Raw genomic sequence first — 18,404 nt, 5'->3', positions numbered from 1 at the left:
ACCAACCGAGCCACCCGTGTGCGTGTGCGGGCCAGCAAGGCGCTTCTAACCCACACTCTGGTGCCGTGTAGCCCTATTCTATGCTGCGCTTTCTGCTAAACCGCTTTCCTACTCGTCCTTACCCCGAACTAACCCTCTCCTACGGATCCTACCCTCCGCTCTGAGGTGTTGTAAGGCGCGCAACACGATACCGTCTGTAGTCCTTGGTGACCTTGCGGCGCTCAGATCGTCCTGCAGACAATCTAGCGGCTCGCCCGATGACTCCTTCGTCGTTGACCCCGTGTCCAAACTCCAGACGAAGAGAGTTCCCTACTGCCCCTGCGTTTTCTTTTAAACTATTCACATCAAAGGCTAGGCGCCCCCGTCCCGACCGCCTTGGTCTCTCGACCAATCCTGAGCCTAGGATTTCCCGCTCTTTTGCGATCCCGCCGGCCTTTGAACTTTCGACCAATCAGTCGTCCCGGGTCCTGATCCCAGCTATCTGCCTTGCTGACCCGTGTTTGTGTTTGTATGCGTTTCTAACTGCGTGGCTCTCTGAGCTCGCCGTGGTCGTGCGATCTCAAATCCGCCCACGGCGCCGCAGTGTTACTTGGCCTGGGAAGGGTCCTGTTCAATTCCCTGGCCCTGAGAAACCGTGGGGTAACCCCCCTAGGGGGCCCTCGGGTGAAAACTCAGGGTAGGTGACCCGACCACGAGGCCCTACGTGGGTGCGGGTGCGTGTTTATGTGGGGGGGGTGATGGGGGGCAGTGCGGCGGTGGAAGCCGGGCGGCTCCCTGGCTCGGCCGAGCGGCCCCGTCGCTGTGGCACCACAATACCGTCTGTAGTCCTTGGTGACCTTGCGGCGCTCAGATCGTCCTGCAGACAATCTAGCGGCTCGCCCGATGACTCCTTCGTCGCTGACCCCGTGTCCAAACTCCAGAAGAAGAGAGTTCCCTACTGCCCCTGCGTTTTCTTTTAAACTATTCACATCAAAGGCTAGGAGCCCCCGTCCCGACCGCCTTGGTCTCTCGACCAATCCTGAGCCTAGGATTTCCCGCTCTTTTGCGATCCCGCCGGCCTTTGAACTTTCGACCAATCAGTCGTCCCGGGTCCTGATCCCAGCTATCTGCCTTGCTGACCCGTGTTTGTGTTTGTATGCGTTTCTAACTGCGGGGCTCTCTGAGCTCGCCGTGGTCGTGCGATCTCAAATCCGCCCACGGCGCCGCAGTGTTACTTGGCCTGGGAAGGGTCCTGTCCAATTCCCTGGCCCTGAGAAACCGTGGGGTAACCCCCCTAGGGGGCCCTCGGGTGAAAACTCAGGGTAGGTGACCCGACCACGAGGCCCTACGTGGGTGCGGGTGCGTGTTTATGTGGGGGGGGTGATGGGGGGCAGTGCGGCGGTGGAAGCCGGGCGGCTCCCTGGCTCGGCCGAGCGGCCCCGTCGCTGTGGCACCACAAGTAACGTACATTAAAGAAGTGATCTTCGTGATAATGTATCAACTAGATGCATGTAAGTATGAACGTTACGGGAGTAATCGAGCCCAAAGGCAGGCGTGATAAACACAGTGAGTATGGTGGCAACTCCCTCACTAGAGTTCTGGATGATCTCAGCGACGTCCGCATTCAGTACGCCGCTTCTATAATAACCTCGGGCCTGGAGAACACTCGTTTCGAATTCGTGAGAGCGCTGATTTCGATTTCAAAGAGGCGAGGCGATAAAAGCGACGTCTAGAGATGGCGGAAACTGCTCCTGCTCAACCACCAGCTGCGGCTACTTCAGCGCCTAAAAGCCCCAAGAAGAAGCGCGCCGCTCCAAAGGCCAAGAAGGTCGGCCCCAGCGTGTCCGAGCTCATCCTCAAGGCTCTGGCCAGCAGCAAGGAGAGGAACGGCGTGTCTCTTCCTGCGCTCAAAAAGTCGCTTGCTGCCGGAGGATACGACGTGGAGAAGAACAATGCCCGCGTGAAGTTGGCCATCAAGAAGCTCGTGGCCAAAGACGCCGTGGCGCAAGTGAAGGGCAGCGGCGCGTCTGGCTCTTTCAAACTCAACAAGGAAAAGGCTGCCGCAAAGGCGAAGCCCAAGTCGTCAACGGCAAAGCCCGCAGCTAAAAAGCCCGCGGCAGCCAAGAAGGTGAAGAAGCCCGCGGCAGCCAAGAAGACCGCGCCCAAGAAGTCTCCCAAGAAAGCAAAGAAGCCCGCGGCTGCCAAGGCGGCCAAGAGCCCCAAAAAGGTGAAGTTGGCTGTTAAGCCCAAGAAGGCGGCGAAGAGCCCAGCCAAGCCCAAGGCTGCGAAGCCCAAGGTCGCTAAGCCCAAGACCGTCAAGGCCAAGGCCGCCAAACCCAAGGTGGCCAAGCCCAAGAAGGCCGCGGCCAAGCCCAAGAAGACTGCGCCAAAGAAGTGAATCCGATCGGACGACGCTCGATTCACTCCACCTCAACGGCTCTTTTCAGAGCCACCCACTTAGTTAAAAAAGTGAACCAGATGCTGCTGCGCTTCCATTAGTTCATCGGTAACACATGACAGTGTATTACGTTGCTGTTGAATGCGTGCCATATTCTGTAAGTCAAACCCATTTACGGCGTGGCGATGGTTGCTCGCCTTGCCTCGGCCCTGATCAAGGAGCTCGACGCTTGGTGCAGTTCAATCGTGAGGATTTGTGTAGATTGGATAAGTTACGTACATTCGCCAAATTAACTATAACATTTTACCCACTCGATGTGTTTTAAGCATTGATGTGATGGGAGTAATCGAGCCCGAAAGCAGGGATCACAAACACAGGCGAGGCGGGTGGCAGCTCCCTCACTCGAACGGAGTGCAGAGTAATCTCAGCGACGTCCGAATTATGTGTTGCACCTCTTCATTCCGTCATCATGTTACTGGTGCCAAATATGGAATTTAGTCTAAAAAGGTATTGATTCCAGACAGCTTTACTCAATTTGCCTTCATTCGCTCGTTCTCGCCTTTTCACTTTGTTTTGTAAACATTGCGGTGCACCATCTAAACTTCTCTATTAAAATTAATTTCTATACGTAAATATCGCATTGTTTGCAATGTCTTTCTTACTTTGGGAGAACTAGTTGGTGACGTTCACTCAACTATTGTGTTGGAAGCCGTTTAGCTTCACACGATTATAAAGTTAGTTCATCATGTTCACTTGAAAACAAGACCTTACACCGATTATTCACTCCACGTGCAATCTTGCAACAGATCGCGTTCCTCTCGCGTTCGCTGCGGGTGTGCCAATATCATTACAGAGTGCTTCGAAGAAGGGTCATTGCCCAAAACGTCGCATATTATACATGTCAAGGAAGTGTTATTGACGACAGTGGAGGGTTTTCTTCGTCACAGAGGTTAAAGGTCTAAGGTTTAAGGCGGAGCCATCGCGGAGGGCAGGGGTGGTCGGTGACGTCACCACGCTTCGGGTATAAAGGCGGCTGCTGCTGCAAGCTGAGCGCGCAGTCTCTCGCGAGCTTTGTCAGAAGTAGTCGGAATGTCTGGACGCGGTAAAGGCGGTAAGGGGCTCGGCAAGGGAGGCGCAAAACGCCATCGCAAGGTGCTGCGCGACAACATCCAGGGCATCACCAAGCCCGCCATCCGCCGCCTCGCTCGCCGCGGCGGTGTGAAGCGCATCTCGGGCCTCATCTACGAGGAGACCCGCGGCGTCCTGAAGGTCTTCCTTGAGAACGTCATCCGCGACGCCGTCACCTACACGGAGCACGCCAAGCGCAAGACCGTCACCGCCATGGACGTGGTCTACGCCCTCAAGCGCCAGGGCCGCACTCTCTACGGCTTCGGAGGCTGAGCGCCCATCTCTCGCACACTAAGCCAACCCAAAGGCTCTTTTCAGAGCCACCCACCTCTTCGAAACTGCTTGCGCCAGTGTTGCCAAACACTTTCTAAATGGAGCACATGTCCTGGGTTGTTGCGCGCCAATTCCTCGTGAGCGTGGTGGACGTTTGCTTGTTGAGTTGGCGAATCTTCATCTGCTTCCACATGAATGAAAGAAATCATGATATTCACGACACGTCACATTTAACAAGGCGTAATTCTTGAACGCGTTAATACAGTACCCATTTCTGGTATTTTTGCGTTAATTATTTCCAGCTGCAGCCGATTCCGATATTACGTGGAGCATTTGGCGCCACAATCTTACAGCACACTCGTCCTAATTGACGTAGCGTGCCGGAATGCTAATCTCCACCTGTACAGCACAACAGCGAAGTTATTTTTCTCCACCGAGCGCTTGTATTTTTCCAAATTGCGTTCTTAAAACGCCCGTGCGCCGTATTAGACGAGTGGTGAAACAATCCCTCGTAAGAAACAAAAAAACCCACGCTCAAAACACAATATACTGTATTGGGTTTTCCAGTCATCCTTATTAAAACAAAGGCAATGGCCATGGCTGCAATTCACTAATATACATGTTTGGACATTACATTGTGTTATATTCACAAGTCCTTTTTGCAGTAAAAACGATATTAAAGTGAGCATCGCGTCCGCGTTTCTCATTGGAGGCTGATGGAGAGGGATGGTACTAAAAGAGCCACTCAGCAGCGCCGCGCACTACGATCCTCTGATTTGCATCTCGCCTCCTATAAAAGGAGCTCATCGCCCGACCGACATCCACATTCGCTTCCCGTCTGTTCTGACCTGAAGCTGCCTACAACGCGTCGACATGCCCGATCCTCCCGCATCAAAGAGCGCTGGGCCGGCCAAGGTTCCTGCTCCCAAGAAGGGCTCCAAGAAGGCTGTGACCAAGGCTACGCGCAAGGATGGCAAGAAGCGACGCCACCGCAGGAAGGAGAGCTACGCCATTTACATCTACAAGGTGATGAAGCAGGTGCACCCCGATACCGGCATCTCGTCCAAGGCAATGAGCATCATGAACTCGTTCGTCAACGACATCTTCGAGCGCATCGCTTCCGAGGCGTCCCGCCTGGCGCACTACAACAAGCGCTCCACCATCACTTCTCGGGAGATCCAGACCGCAGTGCGACTGCTGCTCCCCGGCGAGCTGGCCAAGCACGCCGTGTCGGAGGGCACCAAGGCCGTCACCAAGTACACAAGCTCCAAGTGAAGCCTCGACTCCACCATTAATTACAAAGGCTCTTTTCAGAGCCACCCACCTCTCCGAACCTGCTTGTACCAGTCCTAGCAGGAGTACAAAACGAAACTTCCAACAAAGCCCCGGTTCACGCGGGGACATTGTTCGCTCATTGAGTGAAGTGGAGAGATCGAACGCATTTTAACATGTTTCCACGTGAATAAAAGCGATAACAATATTCATGGCACATCATATTCACCAGCAGGCATTTCTTGGACTTGATTGTCCATTGATTTCATCTGCAGCCCATTCAGATATTACATTGGATATTTGGCGCCAAAACCTTGCAATGCAATATATTTAATTCGTGGTTGTATTTTCGGGCAGGAACTAACATTTTGCACGTGTACATATATGTAAAAGTAAGCGCCTAGCATGGATGACTCGTGCAGTATAATTGATCATCATCTCAATGCCAAGAGAATATATATCTATTCCTGTGATCACCTCTTTCCGACATTTTTACGTATTACTGTTTCCAATGAAGTGCAGTTTCTTCACACTTTATTTAGATCATGCAGAGCACTGTAAAGTTGTTTTCGGAAAGGTGTTTGCTTGAGAAAAGAACATCCGTTAAAGACATCGACGGCGCTCAAACGGTACTACTGCATCGTGATGCGGCATTCTGAAATGATCCAAACTGTGAACATTTTGTTGATTAAGAAGAGTTGACGACTCGAGATCATTGCACGCTGCCAACCAATCAGCACGCTCCCCTTCTTCGCACGTCACGACTCCGCTGACCAGTGAGCGCGCGCTCTGGGCTACATAAGCCGCCTTCTCCCCGCCTGTGAGAATCTTTGCCCTCACCAAGCCATGGCTCGCACCAAGCAGACGGCTCGCAAGTCCACGGGCGGCAAGGCCCCCCGCAAGCAACTCGCCACCAAGGCGGCCCGAAAGAGCGCTCCGGCCACGGGCGGCGTCAAGAAGCCTCACCGCTACAGGCCCGGCACCGTCGCTCTGCGCGAGATCCGCCGCTACCAGAAGTCCACCGAGCTGCTCATCCGCAAACTGCCCTTCCAGCGCCTCGTCAGGGAGATCGCGCAGGACTTCAAGACCGACCTGCGCTTCCAGAGCTCCGCTGTCATGGCTCTGCAGGAGGCCAGCGAAGCGTACCTTGTCGCGCTCTTCGAGGACACTAACCTGTGCGCCATCCACGCCAAGCGCGTCACCATCATGCCCAAGGACATTCAGCTCGCCCGCCGCATTCGTGGCGAGCGCGCTTGAACGCCCAGCTCGGCCCTCAAAGCACAACACAAAGGCTCTTTTCAGAGCCACCACTTACTCATGAAAACGCTTCCATGTGTGTTCTTCAAAGTTCGGGTGCCGGAAACCTTCGTTTGCTGGTCACGGCTCTCACGAGTCGTCAGGCGTAAGCGACAATGAAGTTCATTTTCTATACCCCGCCGCTCATATTTTTCAACATCACACGTTGGTGTCGTATATAAGCGTTGTGAAACCATGTTTACATAATGTACAACAAAGGGGTTATTTTGGTTAAATATATTAACTATTAAACCCAAAGATATTGGTTAATGTTGTTTCAAGCCCGAGCTGATAAGAAGTTCACATTTTGCAAACTAAGAGACTGAATTATTCACGCACATATATTTTTAGGCATTGCCCGAACAGGCGGTTAAAGGAAAATATATATACACCGTATAGGCACGTGGGCGATCAATCACGAGCTCAAGGCTATCACAATGATTTCTTATAACCAATGCGGTCCCTCAAAATGATTATTATAATCAATAATACATTGATATTTGCGGAATCCGCTTATAAGTTTGACTTGCCAGCACGTGCCCATTAATTAACTCTATCATGCTTAAAACTTGAACCTATTAAGTACGTGTATCGCATTGTTTCATTCATAAGATGCGTGCCCGCATTAAAATATATATGGATACAAATAATTAAAGTCAACATCGAATCCTCGCGTCCCGGCTTTTCATTGGTGGCTCAAGGAGAGGGCGGGACTCGACCGAGAAGAGCCAATCAGCAGCGGCGCGCTCTACGATCCTCGTCTCCGCTATAAAAGCCGCTCCGGTGGTGCGTGTTAACGTCACAAATCCTTCGTACTTTGTCTCCAGTGCTTTTTGCATCCTAGGTCGCTTAACAATGTCTGGACGCGGCAAGACCGGTGGCAAGTCTCGCGCCAAGGCAAAGTCCCGCTCTTCCCGCGCCGGCCTGCAGTTCCCCGTGGGTCGCGTTCACAGGCTGCTCCGCAAGGGCAATTACGCCCAGCGGGTCGGCGCTGGAGCACCCGTCTACCTGGCCGCCGTGCTCGAGTACCTTTCTGCCGAGATCCTCGAGCTGGCTGGCAATGCCGCCCGCGACAACAAGAAGACGAGGATCATCCCCCGACACCTGCAGCTCGCCGTGCGAAACGACGAGGAGCTCAACAAGCTCATGGGCGGCGTGACTATCGCCCAGGGCGGTGTGCTGCCCAACATCCAGGCCGTGCTGCTGCCCAAGAAGACCTCTCAGGCAAAGAAGTGAACGCGCCGCCGCCTCTACCACCACAACAACGGCTCTTTTCAGAGCCACCCACTTACTTGCAAAGAGCTCGGACAGTCGTACACAGGAGTTTTGTTATACTGGTAGGAACGAAGTGGACCAGACCACCAATAGATTAATGTGTCCGTCAACATCGCCCCCTACTGCAAACATTTGGCATGACCCTACGAAAACCTTTAGACTCAGTGACGCTATCCTGGCTAAACAAGTGTAACATTCCCTTATAATTCCCTCAGCTTTTAATTAAAACATTTAAATTAATGAGGCTTTCCTGGCTAAACACGTGTAACATTCCCTAATAATTCCCTGAGATAGCTTTTAATTAAAACTTTGAAATTAAATAAAACAACTAACAGCGCCCTAATAATTCCCTAAGATAGCTTTTAATTAAAACTTTGAAATAAAAAAAAAACTCACAGCGCCCTAAAGCCTACAGCTAGGCCTAAAGCCTAGAACTAGGCCTGAAACTCTCCATTCGTGTCGTACCCCCGCGTGTGTGAAAGGGAGTTATGTTTAACAATGTTACATTCCCTCATGTTTTTAAATAGAAACATTTAAATTTAAAGCTTTTACATGAATCATTAAAACATTTAAATTAAAAATTAACTCACAGCGCCCTAAAGCATACAGCTAGGCCTAAAGCCTAGAACTAGGCCTCAATCTCTCCCTTCGTATCGTCCGATTAGGTGTAGCAACATCGCCCCCTACTGCAAACACTTGGCAGGACCCTACAAAAACCTTTTGACTCAGTGGGGCTTTCCTGGCTTAACAAGTGTAATAATACACTATGTTTATATTATTTGGTTATTCGTTCCTACCAGCCCACCCCGCAGGGTCCTGTTTAATAAGGACACCGTCGTCGAGTTGCCCTCGTCCCAAATTGCTCGCAATTAAACGAATGCTCTGCTCATTCCAGATACCCTTTATGTCTAATTTAGGAACGGTATTTGAGCAGCATTCCAACATTGCATCAATCATGGAATATGGTTTAGAATAAATTGGGATGCCTATTGGAAGAAAGAATCGTGTTTTTTAAAGAATAAAACTCGCTCTTTTTGAGCGGTCAGAAAAGGGATCAAATGAGCACATCAGCTCAGGGTTGTGGCCGGTGTTAGCTGATAGTAAGCAAAAAAGTACTGGTAAACGCTGGGGATGTCAACACTCGGTAAAGTATAATATTACTTGTCAAATAAGATGGTACAAATATGTGTAGTTAAATATTTTTTACATGGTTAATAACATCTTTCCAATGATTACTCATTCGTGTTACTTAGTGCAGTAAATACGTGTTACTTATTGCAGTAAAAACAACCCATCGCATGAACCATCCTGCGCTCCTAGAATATCAACTCTGTCGGTGCATTAAACGTAAGATTATATATTTTCTTTAAACATTCGACTGCAGAGTCACTTGAGTTGAATTTGAGTGGTGATGATTGTGCACCGTGCCTCGATCTTGTTCAAGGCGCGCGACCCTTCTGCAGTGCGTGAGCTACTCACCTCTTGCCACGTAAAATGTTAAACTTTCTATTTAATGTCGGTTAATTTTGAGTAATTTTCTTCAGTTTGTTGTCCATCTGAAAATCCATATATTTATTCATTTCAAAGTTCGATTAAAACGTCCAGTTAAAAGTTCGGTGACAAGGGACTGTTGACATGGCGCGCAGTCCTCACCATAGCGCGAGAGGAGGAATCGCGAGCGCGCGAGGCAAAACTTAAATAGAAAATATTTCGTTGGAATTAAATATGAGTAGTCTGTTGAAGCATCTTGTCTTGCAAAAAATTCGAGTGCGTTTTAAATAGTGTTCATCAGTAACACTTTTGAAAACCGACAATCGTCATATCATGCCCTGACCGAACAATGTCTCCCAAATGTTGGTTGTTCACTTGTTTTGAATTATAATTTATATCGTGAGCATTGTCGTATATTGCATAAGTAACGTACATTAAAGAAGTGATCTTCGTGATAATGTATCAACTAGATGCATGTAAGTATGAACGTTACGGGAGTAATCGAGCCCAAAGGCAGGCGTGATAAACACAGTGAGTATGGTGGCAACTCCCTCACCAGAGCTGAGTTCTGGATGATCTCAGCGACGTCCGCATTCAGTACGCCGCTTCTATAATAACCTCGGGCCTGGAGAACACTCGTTTCGAATTCGTGAGAGCGCTGATTTCGATTTCAAAGAGGCGAGGCGATAAAAGCGACGTCTTGAGATGGCGGAAACTGCTCCTGCTCAACCACCAGCTGCGGCTACTTCAGCGCCTAAAAGCCCCAAGAAGAAGCGCGCCGCTCCAAAGGCCAAGAAGGTCGGCCCCAGCGTGTCCGAGCTCATCCTCAAGGCTCTGGCCAGCAGCAAGGAGAGGAACGGCGTGTCTCTTCCTGCGCTCAAAAAGTCGCTTGCTGCCGGAGGATACGACGTGGAGAAGAACAATGCCCGCGTGAAGTTGGCCATCAAGAAGCTCGTGGCCAAAGACGCCGTGGCGCAAGTGAAGGGCAGCGGCGCGTCTGGCTCTTTCAAACTCAACAAGGAAAAGGCTGCCGCAAAGGCGAAGCCCAAGTCGTCAACGGCAAAGCCCGCAGCTAAAAAGCCCGCGGCAGCCAAGAAGGTGAAGAAGCCCGCGGCAGCCAAGAAGACCGCGCCCAAGAAGTCTCCCAAGAAAGCAAAGAAGCCCGCGGCTGCCAAGGCGGCCAAGAGCCCCAAAAAGGTGAAGTTGGCTGTTAAGCCCAAGAAGGCGGCGAAGAGCCCAGCCAAGCCCAAGGCTGCGAAGCCCAAGGTCGCTAAGCCCAAGACCGTCAAGGCCAAGGCCGCCAAACCCAAGGTGGCCAAGCCCAAGAAGGCCGCGGCCAAGCCCAAGAAGACTGCGCCAAAGAAGTGAATTCGATCGGACGACGCTCGATTCACTCCACCTCAACGGCTCTTTTCAGAGCCACCCACTTAGTTAAAAAAGTGAACCAGATGCTGCTGCGCTTCCATTAGTTCATCGGTAACACATGACAGTGTATTACGTTGCTGTTGAATGCGTGCCATATTCTGTAAGTAATCTCAGCGACGTCAGCATTCTCGCTGGCGATTCTAATCTAAATCCAGATTCAAAATCGATGCATTCTTGACGAACCTCCAATTTTGATTATGTGTTGCACCTCTTCATTCCGTCATCATGTTACTGGTGCCAAATATGGAATTTAGTCTAAAAATGTATTGATTCCAGACAGCTTTACTCAATTTGCCTTCATTCGCTCGTTCTCGCCTTTTCACTTTGTTTTTGTTTTGTAAACATTGCGGTGCACCATCTAAACTTCTCTATTAAAATTAATTTCTATACGTAAATATCGCATTGTTTGCAATGTCTTTCTTACTTTGGGAGAACTAGTTGGTGACGTTCACTCAACTATTGTGTTGGAAGCCGTTTAGCTTCACACGATTATAAAGTTAGTTCATCTTGTTCACTTGAAAACAAGACCTTACACCGATTATTCACTCCACGTGCAATCTTGCAACAGATCGCGTTCCTCTCGCGTTCGCTGCGGGTGTGCCAATATCATTACAGAGTGCTTCGAAGAAGGGTCATTGCCCAAAACGTCGCATATTATACATGTCAAGGAAGTGTTATTGACGACAGTGGAGGGTTTTCTTCGTCACAGAGGTTAAAGGTCTAAGGTTTAAGGCGGAGCCATCGCGGAGGGCAGGGGTGGTCGGTGACGTCACCACGCTTCGGGTATAAAGGCGGCTGCTGCTGCAAGCTGAGCGCGCAGTCTCTCGCGAGCTTTGTCAGAAGTAGTCGGAATGTCTGGACGCGGTAAAGGCGGTAAGGGGCTCGGCAAGGGAGGCGCAAAACGCCATCGCAAGGTGCTGCGCGACAACATCCAGGGCATCACCAAGCCCGCCATCCGCCGCCTCGCTCGCCGCGGCGGTGTGAAGCGCATCTCGGGCCTCATCTACGAGGAGACCCGCGGCGTCCTGAAGGTCTTCCTTGAGAACGTCATCCGCGACGCCGTCACCTACACGGAGCACGCCAAGCGCAAGACCGTCACCGCCATGGACGTGGTCTACGCCCTCAAGCGCCAGGGCCGCACTCTCTACGGCTTCGGAGGCTGAGCGCCCATCTCTCGCACACTAAGCCAACCCAAAGGCTCTTTTCAGAGCCACCCACCTCTTCGAAACTGCTTGCGCCAGTGTTGCCAAACACTTTCTAAATGGAGCACATGTCCTGGGTTGTTGCGCGCCAATTCCTCGTGAGCGTGGTGGACGTTTGCTTGTTGAGTTGGCGAATCTTCATCTGCTTCCACATGAATGAAAGAAATCATGATATTCACGACACGTCACATTTAACAAGGCGTAATTCTTGAACGCGTTAATACAGTACCCATTTCTGGTATTTTTGCGTTAATTATTTCCAGCTGCAGCCGATTCCGATATTACGTGGAGCATTTGGCGCCACAATCTTACAGCACACTCGTCCTAATTGACGTAGCGTGCCGGAATGCTAATCTCCACCTGTACAGCACAACAGCGAAGTTATTTTTCTCCACCGAGCGCTTGTATTTTTCCAAATTGCGTTCTTAAAACGCCCGTGCGCCGTATTAGACGAGTGGTGAAACAATCCCTCGTAAGAAACAAAAAAACCCACGCTCAAAACACAATATACTGTATTGGGTTTTCCAGTCATCCTTATTAAAACAAAGGCAATGGCCATGGCTGCAATTCACTAATATACATGTTTGGACATTACATTGTGTTATATTCACAAGTCCTTTTTGCAGTAAAAACGATATTAAAGTGAGCATCGCGTCCGCGTTTCTCATTGGAGGCTGATGGAGAGGGATGGTACTAAAAGAGCCACTCAGCAGCGCCGCGCACTACGATCCTCTGATTTGCATCTCGCCTCCTATAAAAGGAGCTCATCGCCCGACCGACATCCACATTCGCTTCCCGTCTGTTCTGACCTGAAGCTGCCTACAACGCGTCGACATGCCCGATCCTCCCGCATCAAAGAGCGCTGGGCCGGCCAAGGTTCCTGCTCCCAAGAAGGGCTCCAAGAAGGCTGTGACCAAGGCAACGCGCAAGGATGGCAAGAAGCGACGCCACCGCAGGAAGGAGAGCTACGCCATTTACATCTACAAGGTGATGAAGCAGGTGCACCCCGATACCGGCATCTCGTCCAAGGCAATGAGCATCATGAACTCGTTCGTCAACGACATCTTCGAGCGCATCGCTTCCGAGGCGTCCCGCCTGGCGCACTACAACAAGCGCTCCACCATCACTTCTCGGGAGATCCAGACCGCAGTGCGACTGCTGCTCCCCGGCGAGCTGGCCAAGCACGCCGTGTCGGAGGGCACCAAGGCCGTCACCAAGTACACAAGCTCCAAGTGAAGCCTCGACTCCACCATTAATTACAAAGGCTCTTTTCAGAGCCACCCACCTCTCCGAACCTGCTTGTACCAGTCCTAGCAGGAGTACAAAACGAAACTTCCAACAAAGCCCCGGTTCACGCGGGGACATTGTTCGCTCATTGAGTGAAGTGGAGAGATCGAACGCATTTTAACATGTTTCCACGTGAATAAAAGCGATAACAATATTCATGGCACATCATATTCACCAGCAGGCATTTCTTGGACTTGATTGTCCATTGATTTCATCTGCAGCCCATTCAGATATTACATTGGATATTTGGCGCCAAAACCTTGCAATGCAATATATTTAATTCGTGGTTGTATTTTCGGGCAGGAACTAACATTTTGCACGTGTACATATATGTAAAAGTAAGCGCCTAGCATGGATGACTCGTGCAGTATAATTGATCATCATCTCAATGCCAAGAGAATATATATCTATTCCTGTGATCACCTCTTTCCGACATTTTTACGTATTACTGTTTCCAATGAAGTGCAGTTTCTTCACACTTTATTTAGATCATGCAGAGCACTGTAAAGTTGTTTTCGGAAAGGTGTTTGCTTGAGAAAAGAACATCCGTTAAAGACATCGACGGCGCTCAAACGGTACTACTGCATCGTGATGCGGCATTCTGAAATGATCCAAACTGTGAACATTTTGTTGATTAAGAAGAGTTGACGACTCGAGATCATTGCACGCTGCCAACCAATCAGCACGCTCCCCTTCTTCGCACGTCACGACTCCGCTGACCAGTGAGCGCGCGCTCTGGGCTACATAAGCCGCCTTCTCCCCGCCTGTGAGAATCTTTGCCCTCACCAAGCCATGGCTCGCACCAAGCAGACGGCTCGCAAGTCCACGGGCGGCAAGGCCCCCCGCAAGCAACTCGCCACCAAGGCGGCCCGAAAGAGCGCTCCGGCCACGGGCGGCGTCAAGAAGCCTCACCGCTACAGGCCCGGCACCGTCGCTCTGCGCGAGATCCGCCGCTACCAGAAGTCCACCGAGCTGCTCATCCGCAAACTGCCCTTCCAGCGCCTCGTCAGGGAGATCGCGCAGGACTTCAAGACCGACCTGCGCTTCCAGAGCTCCGCTGTCATGGCTCTGCAGGAGGCCAGCGAAGCGTACCTTGTCGCGCTCTTCGAGGACACTAACCTGTGCGCCATCCACGCCAAGCGCGTCACCATCATGCCCAAGGACATTCAGCTCGCCCGCCGCATTCGTGGCGAGCGCGCTTGAACGCCCAGCTCGGCCCTCAAAGCACAACACAAAGGCTCTTTTCAGAGCCACCACTTACTCATGAAAACGCTTCCATGTGTGTTCTTCAAAGTTCGGGTGCCGGAAACCTTCGTTTGCTGGTCACGGCTCTCACGAGTCGTCAGGCGTAAGCGACAATGAAGTTCATTTTCTATACCCCGCCGCTCATATTTTTCAACATCACACGTTGGTGTCGTATATAAGCGTTGTGAAACCATGTTTACATAATGTACAACAAAGGGGTTATTTTGGTTAAATATATTAACTATTAAACCCAAAGATATTGGTTAATGTTGTTTCAAGCCCGAGCTGATAAGAAGTTCACATTTTGCAAACTAAGAGACTGAATTATTCACGCACATATATTTTTAGGCATTGCCCGAACAGGCGGTTAAAGGAAAATATATATACACCGTATAGGCACGTGGGCGATCAATCACGAGCTCAAGGCTATCACAATGATTTCTTATAACCAATGCGGTCCCTCAAAATGATTATTATAATCAATAATACATTGATATTTGCGGAATCCGCTTATAAGTTTGACTTGCCAGCACGTGCCCATTAATTAACTCTATCATGCTTAAAACTTGAACCTATTAAGTACGTGTATCGCATTGTTTCATTCATAAGATGCGTGCCCGCATTAAAATATATATGGATACAAATAATTAAAGTCAACATCGAATCCTCGCGTCCCGGCTTTTCATTGGTGGCTCAAGGAGAGGGCGGGACTCGACCGAGAGGAGCCAATCAGCAGCGGCGCGCTCTACGATCCTCGTCTCCGCTATAAAAGCCGCTCCGGTGGTGCGTGTTAACGTCACAAATCGTTCGTACTTTGTCTCCAGTGCTTTTTGCATCCTAGGTCGCTTAACAATGTCTGGACGCGGCAAGACCGGTGGCAAGTCTCGCGCCAAGGCAAAGTCCCGCTCTTCCCGCGCCGGCCTGCAGTTCCCCGTGGGTCGCGTTCACAGGCTGCTCCGCAAGGGCAATTACGCCCAGCGGGTCGGCGCTGGAGCACCCGTCTACCTGGCCGCCGTGCTCGAGTACCTTTCTGCCGAGATCCTCGAGCTGGCTGGCAATGCCGCCCGCGACAACAAGAAGACGAGGATCATCCCCCGACACCTGCAGCTCGCCGTGCGAAACGACGAGGAGCTCAACAAGCTCATGGGCGGCGTGACTATCGCCCAGGGCGGTGTGCTGCCCAACATCCAGGCCGTGCTGCTGCCCAAGAAGACCTCTCAGGCAAAGAAGTGAACGCGCCGCCGCCTCTACCACCACAACAACGGCTCTTTTCAGAGCCACCCACTTACTTGCAAAGAGCTCGGACAGTCGTACACAGGAGTTTTGTTATACTGGTAGGAACGAAGTGGACCAGACCACCAATAGATTAATGTGTCCGTCCGTCAACATCGCCCCCTACTGCAAACATTTGGCATGACCCTACGAAAACCTTGACTCAGTGACGCTATCCTGGCTAAACAAGTGTAACATTCCCTTATAATTCCCTCAGCTTTTAATTAAAACATTTAAATTAATGAGGCTTTCCTGGCTAAACACGTGTAACATTCCCTAATAATTCCCTGAGATAGCTTTTAATTAAAACTTTGAAATTAAATAAAACAACTAACATCGCCCTAATAATTCCCTGAGATAGCTTTTAATTAAAACTTTGAAATTAAAAAAAAACTCACAGCGCCCTAAAGCCTACAGCTAGGCCTAAAGCCTAGAACTAGGCCTGAAACTCTCCATTCGTGTCGTACCCCCGCGTGTGTGAAAGGGAGTTATGTTTAACAATGTTACATTCCCTCATGTTTTTAAATAGAAACATTTAAATTTAAAGCTATTACATGAATCATTAAATCATTTAAATTAAAAATTAACTCACAGCGCCCTAAAGCATACAGCTAGGCCTAAAGCCTAGAACTAGGCCTCAATCTCTCCCTTCGTATCGTCCGATTAGGTGTAGCAACATCGCCCCCTACTGCAAACACTTGGCAGGACCCTACAAAAACCTTTTGACTCAGTGGGGCTTTCCTGGCTTAACAAGTGTAATAATACATTATGTTTATATTATTTGGTTATTCGTTCCTACCAGCCCACCCCGCAGGGTCCTGTTTAATAAGGACACCGTCGTCGAGTTGCCCTCGTCCCAAATTGCTCGCAATTAAACGAATGCTCTGCTCATTCCAGATACCCTTTATGTCTAATTTAGGAACGGTATTTGAGCAGCATTCCAACATTGCATCAATCATGGAACATGGTTTAGAATAAATTGGGATGCCTATTGGAAGAAAGAATCGTGTTTTTTAAAGAATAAAACTCGCTCTTTTTGAGCGGTCAGAAAAGGGATCAAATGAGCACATCAGCTCAGGGTTGTGGCCGGTGTTAGCTGATAGTAAGCAAAAAAGTACTGGTAAACGCTGGGGATGTCAACACTCGGTAAAGTATAATATTACTTGTCAAATAAGATGGTACAAATATGTGTAGTTAAATATTTTTTACATGGTTAATAACATCTTTCCAATGATTACTCATTCGTGTTACTTAGTGCAGTAAATACGTGTTACTTATTGCAGTAAAAACAACCCATCGGATGAACCATCCTGCGCTCCTAGAATATCAACTCTGTCGGTGCATTAAACGTAAGATTATATATTTTCTTTAAACATTCGACTGCAGAGTCACTTGAGTTGAATTTGAGTGGTGATGATTGTGCACCGTGCCTCGATCTTGTTCAAGGCGCGCGACCCTTCTGCAGTGCGTGAGCTACTCACCTCTTGCCACGTAAAATGTTAAACTTTCTATTTAATGTCGGTTAATTTTGAGTAATTTTCTTCAGTTTGTTGTCCATCTGAAAATCCATATATTTATTCATTTCAAAGTTCGATTAAAACGTCCAGTTAAAAGTTCGGTGACAAGGGACTGTTGACATGGCGCGCAGTCCTCACCATAGCGCGAGAGGAGGAATCGCGAGCGCGCGAGGCAAAACTTAAATAGAAAATATTTCGTTGGAATTAAATATGAGTAGTCTGTTGAAGCATCTTGTCTTGCAAAAAATTCGAGTGCGTTTAAAATAGTGTTCATCAGTAACACTTTTGAAAACCGACAATCGTCATAGCATGCCCTGACCGAACAATGTCTCCCAAATGTTGGTTGTTCACTTGTTTTGAATTATAATTTATATCGTGAGCATTGTCGTATATTGCATAAGTAACGTACATTAAAGAAGTGATCTTCGTGATAATGTATCAACTAGATGCATGTAAGTATGAACGTTACGGGAGTAATCGAGCCCAAAGGCAGGCGTGATAAACACAGTGAGTATGGTGGCAACTCCCTCACCAGAGCTGAGTTCTGGATGATCTCAGCGACGTCCGCATTCAGTACGCCGCTTCTATAATAACCTCGGGCCTGGAGAACACTCGTTTCGAATTCGTGAGAGCGCTGATTTCGATTTCAAAGAGGCGAGGCGATAAAAGCGACGTCTTGAGATGGCGGAAACTGCTCCTGCTCAACCACCAGCTGCGGCTACTTCAGCGCCTAAAAGCCCCAAGAAGAAGCGCGCCGCTCCAAAGGCCAAGAAGGTCGGCCCCAGCGTGTCCGAGCTCATCCTCAAGGCTCTGGCCAGCAGCAAGGAGAGGAACGGCGTGTCTCTTCCTGCGCTCAAAAAGTCGCTTGCTGCCGGAGGATACGACGTGGAGAAGAACAATGCCCGCGTGAAGTTGGCCATCAAGAAGCTCGTGGCCAAAGACGCCGTGGCGCAAGTGAAGGGCAGCGGCGCGTCTGGCTCTTTCAAACTCAACAAGGAAAAGGCTGCCGCAAAGGCGAAGCCCAAGTCGTCAACGGCAAAGCCCGCAGCTAAAAAGCCCGCGGCAGCCAAGAAGGTGAAGAAGCCCGCGGCAGCCAAGAAGACCGCGCCCAAGAAGTCTCCCAAGAAAGCAAAGAAGCCCGCGGCTGCCAAGGCGGCCAAGAGCCCCAAAAAGGTGAAGTTGGCTGTTAAGCCCAAGAAGGCGGCGAAGAGCCCAGCCAAGCCCAAGGCTGCGAAGCCCAAGGTCGCTAAGCCCAAGACCGTCAAGGCCAAGGCCGCCAAACCCAAGGTGGCCAAGCCCAAGAAGGCCGCGGCCAAGCCCAAGAAGACTGCGCCAAAGAAGTGA

General features: G+C 49.9%; 11 protein-coding genes across 11 annotated transcripts; all 11 read left to right on the top strand.

The window, feature by feature from the left end:
- Nucleotides 1-1,714: 1,714 nt before the first annotated feature.
- On the top strand, nucleotides 1,715-2,377 carry LOC144948160 (histone H1.2-like). Its single transcript, XM_078877589.1, has one exon. It carries the CDS (start codon nucleotides 1,715-1,717, stop codon nucleotides 2,375-2,377), a length of 663 nt encoding a protein of 220 aa, XP_078733715.1.
- A 1,089-nt stretch (nucleotides 2,378-3,466) lies between these two features.
- LOC144948021 (histone H4) lies at nucleotides 3,467-3,778 on the top strand. The gene has a single exon (XM_078877448.1). The coding sequence runs from the start codon at nucleotides 3,467-3,469 to the stop codon at nucleotides 3,776-3,778; it is 312 nt and encodes a 103-aa protein (XP_078733574.1).
- Nucleotides 3,779-3,876: 98 nt separating this feature from the next.
- Nucleotides 3,877-5,053, top strand: LOC144948020 (histone H2B type 3-B-like). Its single transcript, XM_078877447.1, has 2 exons — nucleotides 3,877-3,887; nucleotides 4,633-5,053. The coding sequence occupies exons 1-2, from the start codon at nucleotides 3,877-3,879 to the stop codon at nucleotides 5,051-5,053; spliced, it is 432 nt and encodes a 143-aa protein (XP_078733573.1).
- Nucleotides 5,054-5,896: 843 nt separating this feature from the next.
- LOC144948019 (histone H3) lies at nucleotides 5,897-6,307 on the top strand. Its single transcript, XM_078877446.1, has one exon. The coding sequence runs from the start codon at nucleotides 5,897-5,899 to the stop codon at nucleotides 6,305-6,307; it is 411 nt and encodes a 136-aa protein (XP_078733572.1).
- Nucleotides 6,308-7,201: 894 nt separating this feature from the next.
- On the top strand, nucleotides 7,202-7,582 carry LOC144948018 (histone H2A). Its single transcript, XM_078877445.1, has one exon. The coding sequence runs from the start codon at nucleotides 7,202-7,204 to the stop codon at nucleotides 7,580-7,582; it is 381 nt and encodes a 126-aa protein (XP_078733571.1).
- Nucleotides 7,583-8,679: 1,097 nt separating this feature from the next.
- On the top strand, nucleotides 8,680-10,493 carry LOC144948159 (histone H1.4-like). The gene is made up of 2 exons (XM_078877588.1): nucleotides 8,680-8,698; nucleotides 9,849-10,493. Exons 1-2 carry the CDS (start codon nucleotides 8,680-8,682, stop codon nucleotides 10,478-10,480), a joined length of 651 nt encoding a protein of 216 aa, XP_078733714.1. The 3' UTR covers nucleotides 10,481-10,493.
- An 895-nt stretch (nucleotides 10,494-11,388) lies between these two features.
- Nucleotides 11,389-11,700, top strand: LOC144948017 (histone H4). Its single transcript, XM_078877443.1, has one exon. It carries the CDS (start codon nucleotides 11,389-11,391, stop codon nucleotides 11,698-11,700), a length of 312 nt encoding a protein of 103 aa, XP_078733569.1.
- Nucleotides 11,701-11,798: 98 nt separating this feature from the next.
- LOC144948016 (histone H2B type 3-B-like) lies at nucleotides 11,799-12,975 on the top strand. The gene is made up of 2 exons (XM_078877442.1): nucleotides 11,799-11,809; nucleotides 12,555-12,975. Exons 1-2 carry the CDS (start codon nucleotides 11,799-11,801, stop codon nucleotides 12,973-12,975), a joined length of 432 nt encoding a protein of 143 aa, XP_078733568.1.
- An 843-nt stretch (nucleotides 12,976-13,818) lies between these two features.
- On the top strand, nucleotides 13,819-14,229 carry LOC144948014 (histone H3). The gene has a single exon (XM_078877441.1). It carries the CDS (start codon nucleotides 13,819-13,821, stop codon nucleotides 14,227-14,229), a length of 411 nt encoding a protein of 136 aa, XP_078733567.1.
- An 837-nt stretch (nucleotides 14,230-15,066) lies between these two features.
- On the top strand, nucleotides 15,067-15,504 carry LOC144948158 (histone H2A). The gene has a single exon (XM_078877587.1). The coding sequence runs from the start codon at nucleotides 15,124-15,126 to the stop codon at nucleotides 15,502-15,504; it is 381 nt and encodes a 126-aa protein (XP_078733713.1). The 5' UTR covers nucleotides 15,067-15,123.
- Nucleotides 15,505-16,603: 1,099 nt separating this feature from the next.
- On the top strand, nucleotides 16,604-18,404 carry LOC144948157 (histone H1.4-like). Its single transcript, XM_078877586.1, has 2 exons — nucleotides 16,604-16,622; nucleotides 17,773-18,404. Exons 1-2 carry the CDS (start codon nucleotides 16,604-16,606, stop codon nucleotides 18,402-18,404), a joined length of 651 nt encoding a protein of 216 aa, XP_078733712.1.

This window comes from Lampetra fluviatilis, chromosome 48 (genome assembly GCF_964198595.1).
Source record: "Lampetra fluviatilis chromosome 48, kcLamFluv1.1, whole genome shotgun sequence".
Lineage (NCBI taxonomy): Eukaryota > Metazoa > Chordata > Hyperoartia > Petromyzontiformes > Petromyzontidae > Lampetra > Lampetra fluviatilis.
The sequence above is the reverse complement of the archived record's forward strand: the minus strand, read 5'-3'. Positions and strand labels throughout refer to the sequence as shown.

Coding starts and splice junctions, on each gene's coding strand:
- LOC144948160 (XM_078877589.1), top strand. CDS start 1,715: ATGGCGGAAACTGCTCCTGCTCAACCACCAGCTGCGGCTACTTCAGCG.
- LOC144948021 (XM_078877448.1), top strand. CDS start 3,467: ATGTCTGGACGCGGTAAAGGCGGTAAGGGGCTCGGCAAGGGAGGCGCA.
- LOC144948019 (XM_078877446.1), top strand. CDS start 5,897: ATGGCTCGCACCAAGCAGACGGCTCGCAAGTCCACGGGCGGCAAGGCC.
- LOC144948018 (XM_078877445.1), top strand. CDS start 7,202: ATGTCTGGACGCGGCAAGACCGGTGGCAAGTCTCGCGCCAAGGCAAAG.
- LOC144948017 (XM_078877443.1), top strand. CDS start 11,389: ATGTCTGGACGCGGTAAAGGCGGTAAGGGGCTCGGCAAGGGAGGCGCA.
- LOC144948014 (XM_078877441.1), top strand. CDS start 13,819: ATGGCTCGCACCAAGCAGACGGCTCGCAAGTCCACGGGCGGCAAGGCC.
- LOC144948158 (XM_078877587.1), top strand. CDS start 15,124: ATGTCTGGACGCGGCAAGACCGGTGGCAAGTCTCGCGCCAAGGCAAAG.